This window comes from Leishmania mexicana, chromosome 11, assembly GCF_000234665.1.
Source record: "Leishmania mexicana MHOM/GT/2001/U1103 complete genome, chromosome 11".
In the NCBI taxonomy this organism is placed as follows: domain Eukaryota; phylum Euglenozoa; class Kinetoplastea; order Trypanosomatida; family Trypanosomatidae; genus Leishmania; species Leishmania mexicana.
The window spans coordinates 379547-387046 of NC_018315.1; the positions used below are offsets into that span (position 1 = coordinate 379547).

Below are 7500 nucleotides of genomic sequence, written 5' to 3' on the forward strand. Positions count from 1 at the left end.
GGCACGCGAGCGTCAGAGGACGCGCTCCTCAACGGTGCACGCATCCCGCTCACCGCGAGCCTGCAGGATCAGCACAAGGCCTACCTCGAATCGGTGCGCGCAGGGGCGAAGGTGTGGGAGGAAGTAAGCTGCAGCAGCAGCGTTGATGACGGTAGCGCCGCAGATTCTGCAGATGAGGATGACAAAGGCGTCAGTAGCATCGGAGGCGGGCAGACGGCCGAGAGGCGTGGATTCGGCCCTAAAGCAAGGCGAGGAGGCCCGCAGCCAAAGGTTTCCTCAGCAGAGACGCTGCTGCCAACATCTCTGTCATCTTCAGGGCACCCTTCTGAGATGGTGACGGTGACGTCGGTTCGACGAAGCCCTGCGGATGGCGCGGCGGTGGCGAGGAAGCGTCCGCGAGGAGCACAGCGCGCCGGCCGCGACACAGCCGACGCCGAGGTGGAGAGGAAGGTCAACCCTGCGGCACAGTTGGCGAGACCTGATCCGTACAGCTCACTTGTAGCAAAGCTGAAAGCAGAGCTCCGCCTCGTTCGGCAGTGGGAGCGCACCGTGCTGGAGTTCCCCCCACAAATAATTAACGGCGTTCTCTCTCCCGAGTCGCGCGCTCCATGGGCGCAGACGACGTCAACTTCACGCAAGACAGACGTGGCGACGTTTTCGAGCGAGGCGAAGTATGTCGACAGCGACGACGACACAGAGGTGCTGCCGCACCCTCTATTACAAGTGTACAGCCTCTGTCCGAGCTATGAGGCACTCACGGCGGGTCCAGTGCACAGACGCGACGTCGTGCGGTGCGCGACGACGGAGGAGGGGTGGGGACACAAAGAGAAGCCTCGACAAAGTCTGGTAGCGTCGTCTCCCACGCCAACAGAGGCAGCCACAAGGACCCTGCACGTTGCCGGCTTCGCGTTTGCCGTACCTGAGCGAGTCCTCGGCAACCGAAAACGCCGCGGCCGACAGAAGGAAAACGGTTCAGGCCACGCCAGCGGATTGGGGACCGGCGGGCAGGTGGATTTCATCGACCCAGGGAGCGAGGACGCCGTGCAGGGAGAGCGAGAGCACCACCTCTGTTCCGTATGCATGCTGCCTGCGTCATATCGATGTTTGCGCTGTCGCACCGCTCTGTTCTGCTCGATCGACTGCCACGTGCTGCACGATGCGACGCGCTGCTTGAAGTTTACTGTGTAGCGACGGATGAACCAACTGCAGGTTTCACTACTCAAGGGAACGCGCGAGTGGTGGTGGTGGTGGTGGTGGGTGCAAGGGCGAAGAAAAAAGGTGCGAAGGGTGCAGCAAAGGAAACGGCTCAACGTGCGCAGCCCGTGGGCCGACTCCTGGCGTGGCATCGCTGCAGCTTTTCTCTCTGAGTCGGGTTGCCCTGCCTGCTTTCGTACGAGGTGTTGCTGCTGCTGGTGGGTGACGGTGTCGTGGCGTACCCCTGTTGACCTTCTTCCGACGGTCTGCTCCGCTCTGCTCTTTTTGTGTTGTTTGAGCGTTTTTGGCGCTTCCCCCCTCCCCTTCCTATCTACCCGCGCGTCTGTGTGTGTGTGTGCTAGCCTCTATCAGAGCACTGCGTGAGTAAGCGTGTGCGGCATTCATGTGCGCACATGGCAGCTTCCCAGTTGCTAGTGCCGCAGCGCCCCAACCCGCTCGCTCTCCCATCCCCTCCGCTGTTGCTGTCGGTAGGGGGTGGGCGGGAGCACGCTCCACGCGTACCATGCGATGCGGAAAAGGAAACATAAGCGCGCCCAGTTGGTGTGGAACAACAGTGAAGAAAGTTGACCCCCCAAAAAAACAACAACAACAACGCAGAAGACGGAACTTGCATCGACGGTTGCGCCGTCTCCCTTTATTGCCGTTTTGCCTTTCTTACAAGCGCCACACGCGCGCTCTCGTTATGAGTAGCAGTGCTTTCGTCTTCTCTGCACACGCGCCGGTCTCCTTCCTCAGACACCCCCCCTCCCCCTCCTCCTCCCCCACACCCACGCAAGACAGACTCCTTCTTCTCCCGCCTTCCTCGTGTTTCTGTTGCCCACAACGCAACGGCTACCGTGCGCATCCATGTACCACCATCTGTGGTGTCCGTACTCGCGCACGCGCCGCGCGTCCCCCCGGTTTCTGACAACAAATGCCGCCCTGCGACACACACACACACACACACACACGACACTCTCCACTTCATGAAGTGTCCTCTCCTCCTCGGATTACGTCACGGGCACAACGTTTGCAGCACCCCCTCCCCCCTGTACTGCCCCCCCTCGTCTCGTACTCTCGCGCTCTCGTTTCCTGCTTCCCTGTGTTTTCTTGTGGTTGCTGCCTTATAATTTGTGGGTTTCGCATAATTTCGTCGTGCCACGCCTCTTTGCCGTGTGCCGGCTCGTGTGTATGTCTTGACAGCGCGTAGCGAAGTCGTGTGCGCGCTCATCGCGGTCGTCGTGGGGAACTGTGAAGTTGTACGGCTTTGAAGGGCAGAAGAAATAGCGACGGGCAACGTTCTCTCGACCCCCCTTCCCCTCCCCTCCCTTCCACCGGTGTTGTTCCCGTTGCGTTGGTCTTCCATCACCGCCGTCTCAACGGTCGGTGTGTCGTTGACGCAGCTTTTTTTTTAAGGATTGAGTGTGCGTGTGCGCTGTCTTTGCGCCTTCTCCTTTCCTCTGTTCCCTCTGGAACTTCGTCAGCTGAAGCCCCTGCCCACACACACACACACACACACACATACACAAACGCACACGCGGGCGTACGTACGTGCAAGCAGATACATACATGTGTGTGTGGGTGTGTGCACCTCTGTCTTTATCCTCGACCCCGTATCGTGTGCTTTGTGATTTTTTCTTTTTTCTTATCTCTGCCCCCTTTTTTTTCTGAGGCCGCTCTTCTTCCTCGCCGTTGACGCGTAAGCAGCGCGGGCTGCTTGTTGCACGCGCGTTCTCTGTGGAGGAGCAGCACACCCGTTTCCTTCTCTCCTTCTCCGGCAGTAACGTGATAGACGCGATGCCGACCGTGTTCGTCACTGGCGCGGCTTACTTCAGCCGCGGGTTCGATGCTGCCATGGTGAAGGAGGACTTGGCGAGCCAGAACGAACCACGCCAGCTCTCCGCCCTCTACCAGGTTGTGGCGTACATGGCGATGGGCAAGGACATGTCGAGCCTCTTTAATGAAGTCTCCGCGCTCACCTCCAGCACAAACAGCACCATGAAGCGGCTGGCGTACTTGTACCTGATGGAGAACAGCCGTGTGCAGCCGGAGCGTACGGTGCTGCAGGCTGGCACGTTCGTGAAGGACACCCTGCACGACTCACCGCTCGTCCGCGGCGCCGGCCTGCGTACCATGACGAGTATTCAACTGTCCGTCATGGCCGACTTCGACACAGCCCCGCTCAGCCGCTGTCTGGAGGACAGCTCCGCGTACGTGCGACGCATCGCCGCGATGGGCGTGTTGAAGCAGTACGCCAAGGCACCGAACGTGTCGTCTGCGTCGGACCTGCTCGACAAGCTGAAGGGGCTGCTTAAGGACACGAACGCCGCAGTCGCCGGGTCCGCGGTGCGGGCAATGCTGGAGCTGCAGTACCGCAACGCGCCTGTCTCGTACATCTACGCGCTGCTGGAGGCTCGCCCGCACCTGATCGAGATGCTGATGCATGGCAACGAGTGGACGACGGTGTACCTGCTTGAGGGTCTCGCCATTGCGATGATGTGGGAGTGCCACGAGGCGGTGGGCCGCGAGCGTCACCGCTGCCGCGGGCTTCAGCCTTCCGTAGCCTCGAGCACTGGCGTCCACAGCACCGCGGAGCTGACCTCGACCGCGCTGTGGCGTAGCAGTGACCCTGCCGCGCACGGCGAAGACGGCGATGAGCTTGACGCGCTTCGCCGACAGTACATCGCCGAGGGCGAGGAGACACTGGAGGCGGTGCTGCCACTGATGCAGTACGCAAGCCCCATAATTGTGCTCAGCGCTATCCGAGTTGTCGGGCTTTTTTTGCATTCGGTCACCTCATCCCGTCTGTGCGTTCCGGAGGCGGAGCAGTCGAGGCTTTTGCAGCGCTACACTACCTCTCTCGTTCAGCCGCTGGTAGAGCTGCTCGAGGCGCCGCGGTTTGAGATGCAGTATGTCGTTCTGCGCAACATCGCACAGTTCCTGACGCCTGTGTTCACACCGTACCTGACTGCACATCTCAGCAAGTTCCTCGTCAAGTTCGAGGATCCCATCTATGTGAAGATGGAGAAGCTGAACCTCCTGGTGCGCTTCGCCAACCGCGAGAACGGTGTGCGCGTGTTAGATGAGCTCATGGTGTACACCCGCGAGGCCGACGTCGCGCTGGTGCGCACGGCCATCAACGCCATTGGCGTGCTGGCTACAATGCTTCCGGAGCTGTCGGAGGAGTGCGTGCGCCAATTGGGGCAGCTCATTGCCACGCGTGTGCCGCACTTGGTGGAGGACACGGCTGTCGTGGTGCAGATGGTGCTGCGCTGCTACCCGGGTAAGTTCACCGACATCATACCACCCTTGTGCGCCTCACTGACGATTCTGGGGGCGACGGAGGCGAAGGCGGCGGTGGCATGGGTGCTCGGCGAGTACCCCGACAGCGTCTCCGAGTCTGTCATCGAGTATGTTTCGGTGCTGGTGAACCAGTTCATGGAGCAGCCGCGCCTAGTCCAGTGCGCCACCATGACGGCACTGGCGAAACTGTACCTGCTCAGCGCTCGCAATGCGCAGGGCAAGGACAGCAGCAGCGCCATCAAGAACGGGGCGCAGGCCATGCTAGAGAAGGCTTTGAGCGAGTGCACGGACTCGCTGTACCCCGACCTGCGTGATCGTGCCTTCTTCTACTGGCGCCTCATGACCCTCGACCCGGATGTGGCTAGGCGTATGCTCACGACTACGGAGGCGGTGAAGCTCGGCATCAACTCCTGGGACGAGCTTCGCCACCACTCCTCCCAGCAGCCGGGCACCGGCAGCGGCCTGCAGGAGCTCGGTACGCTCGCCTCTGTTGTGTCCAAGCCGCTCCGCCTGCTCATCGGAGATAACGTGATTGGCAGCTCAAACAGGTGCTTGGTTGGCGTCAACGACGATGAGGACGCCAATAGCGGTGGGGAGGGTGACAACGATGAAGCCAACGGGTACACCGGGGGCAGTAGCAACGGGTCTGCTGCGGCAAAGGTGCCGTTGGCCACGGCTGCCAACACTTCCTTGACCGCTCACGGCTCCGCGGCCACCGTGCTGCCCTCGAGCGAGACCACCACGAGCTTCTCGACGGTGCTGACTCCCGCGCAAGGTAACGGTGTGCAGGTGGAGATGATGTGGTCGCAGTTGGGTTCGAAGCTGGTGTTGTGCTCTCGTCTGCGCCTCGTGGCTGGCGAGGACTACATGCACCACACCCGCGTGCTCACGATGCAGATCAACTGGAACATGTTCGGCCTTGGTGTGGCGCAGGTGTTCCCCACGACGTCGCTTGAGTGCGATGACAAGCCGGTAGAGGTGAGCGTGCTGGTCTCGTGCAACAACAAGAAGTCGCCGACGGCGGAGCTTCAGGTGGCCATTGAGCTAGAGTGCATCGGAGTACGCTACGTGCTGGCACCGCCGATCCCGACGGCCTACCTTCTGCTCCCTGCGACCGGGTGCGAGCCGCATTTCTTTGCCGAGCAATGGCGTGCGCTCGGTCACTCCGTGTGGAACATGCCGCCGCAGCTGCAGGAGCTCAAGTCCGACCTGACGCGGTTGACGACGAACTTGCTGCGCGTGCACTGCTTGAATCTGGTCCACCGACGCGAGCTGCCGGAGAGGGGGCTTTTGGTACTTCTCCTCTACTGTGAAACGATCGGCCATGAGCGTCTGCTGGCTCAGGCGACGCTCAGCGTGAAGGGAAGCGCACTTGTAGCGCTCAGCGTGCGTTCTGCCGACACTCCGGCTGCCGCCTATGTAGGTGAGTTCATTATGCGCGCCTTGTGTCCGCTATCGACGGATTGACGTACGTGGATGGGCTGATGTTTTTCTTTTTTGGTCAATAACGCTTGCCCTCACCCCCTCACTCCTCTACTGACGAGGGACCAACGCCCCGCAGTGCGTGGCATCGCAGGGCCCAGTGCACCCCCCCTCCCCCTACTACCTATCCCCTGCCAATGCTCCATCGCTTCTCGTGGTGGCGGGGTGTGGGGTCCTGTGCGGTGCTGCGTGGGAGCGAGCTGCGGAGGCGAACACGCTTCTGCGATCGATATGATGGGCGGAGTGTCGGCGTGGCTCGAGCGCATCCCACCCCCGGCCCTCGCACTGCCTAGTGGCGTGGGGACTGCCTGACCGGGGAGCGGCTGTGAGGCGACATGCGAGGCGGCGGATTTGTAGAGTCTGGGGGCAGAGGGTGTGCTGCGATGACTGGGTCCGCATTGCTGTAGCGCGCGTGTCTAGGGCTGCCTCGCGGGACGTGGTGGGGGCGTGTGGCAGGGCCGCGGTGGTGGTGGTGGTGTCGAGGGGAGCACTGACCTCATGCTGTATGGCAGAGAATGGACACGCTGGAAGAAAGAAGGGCACCGACAGTTGGACTTGGCGCGTATTGCCGTGCCTGTATGTGTGTGTTTGTGTCTCTCGCAACTCTTCTCCCCCCTCTCTCGCCCAGTCGTTTCCGGGAGGATGCCTGTTGAAGGGAATGACTGAATGACCGGTAGCCACCAGAGGTGGCGCGCCCCTCACATGCGCCCGTGTGTGTATTACTGTCCCTACCGCATGCACACGACTCTCTGTGTCTCTCTTCCGCCTTCCTCGCAGCCTTGTGCGTGTATGTGTGCGTCCATCGACGGTGATGGTGCTCGCTGCCGTGCAACTGCTAGCGCTGATTGAAGGGCGCATATACCTGCAAACAAACGCTACGGAAATAGGTAATCCGCCGCGGAGCTAGCGCCACAGTGAGCGAGGTCGGCGTGGAAGTTGCCTCGTGCGAGGGAGACAAACCAAGAGAACAACAACACGGGGTGACCTCCTGTAGAGCTTCGGAGGTGGGAGGGGGCGTAATCGCCATTTCACTGTGTCTTTGATGGCTGGAGGGAGGTCAGCGTCGACGGTGCGGCATTGTGCATTTGGGCGGCGACGACGCCGCATCTGCCAAGGACGAGGGCCTCTTGCTGCCCTCACCCCCGCCCTCTCCTCTATCCTCTCCCCGTCCGCGTACTGCTTGGTCTGCTGCTTGGCAGACGGCAGGGACGATGCACTTCTGCACTGATGGTCTTACGTGATTATCCTTTTTGCTTTTTGTGATGATAGCTGTACTCGCTCACTTCCCTCTCTTTCTTCGCCCGTTTTTCCTGCGTCTTGCTGCCATGTTTGCCCTGCTCATTCACGAACACACCAACACGTTTCACGGCCGATGTACTGCTGGCATCTCCCCCCCTCCTCCCCTTTCACGTCGTATTACCCCTTTGACTCCTCCTCACCCCTCGCACAGTTTCATGCTTCTCGCTCTTCGCGCATCCCCCTCCCCTCCCCCGAAAACAAAACAGAAAAAACGCCATCTCC

General features: G+C 60.9%; 2 protein-coding genes across 2 annotated transcripts in view; both read left to right on the top strand.

Annotated features, from left to right (window-relative positions):
• The window catches only part of LMXM_11_0980 (conserved hypothetical protein), a gene marked incomplete at both ends in the record, with an annotated part of 1452 nt that extends 264 nt beyond the window's left edge, over nt 1-1188 (top strand). The window contains one exon of the mRNA XM_003873020.1: nt 1-1188. This exon is cut by the window's left edge and continues 264 nt beyond it. Within this exon, the coding sequence (XP_003873069.1) occupies nt 1-1188 (1188 nt within the window).
• Nucleotides 1189-2991: 1803 nt separating this feature from the next.
• Nucleotides 2992-5964, top strand: LMXM_11_0990 (adaptin-related protein-like protein; the record flags this gene model as incomplete). Its single annotated transcript, XM_003873021.1, has 1 exon — nt 2992-5964. The coding sequence occupies one exon, from the start codon at nt 2992-2994 to the stop codon at nt 5962-5964; it is 2973 nt and encodes a 990-aa protein (XP_003873070.1).
• Between the last annotated feature and the right edge of the window lie 1536 nt (nt 5965-7500).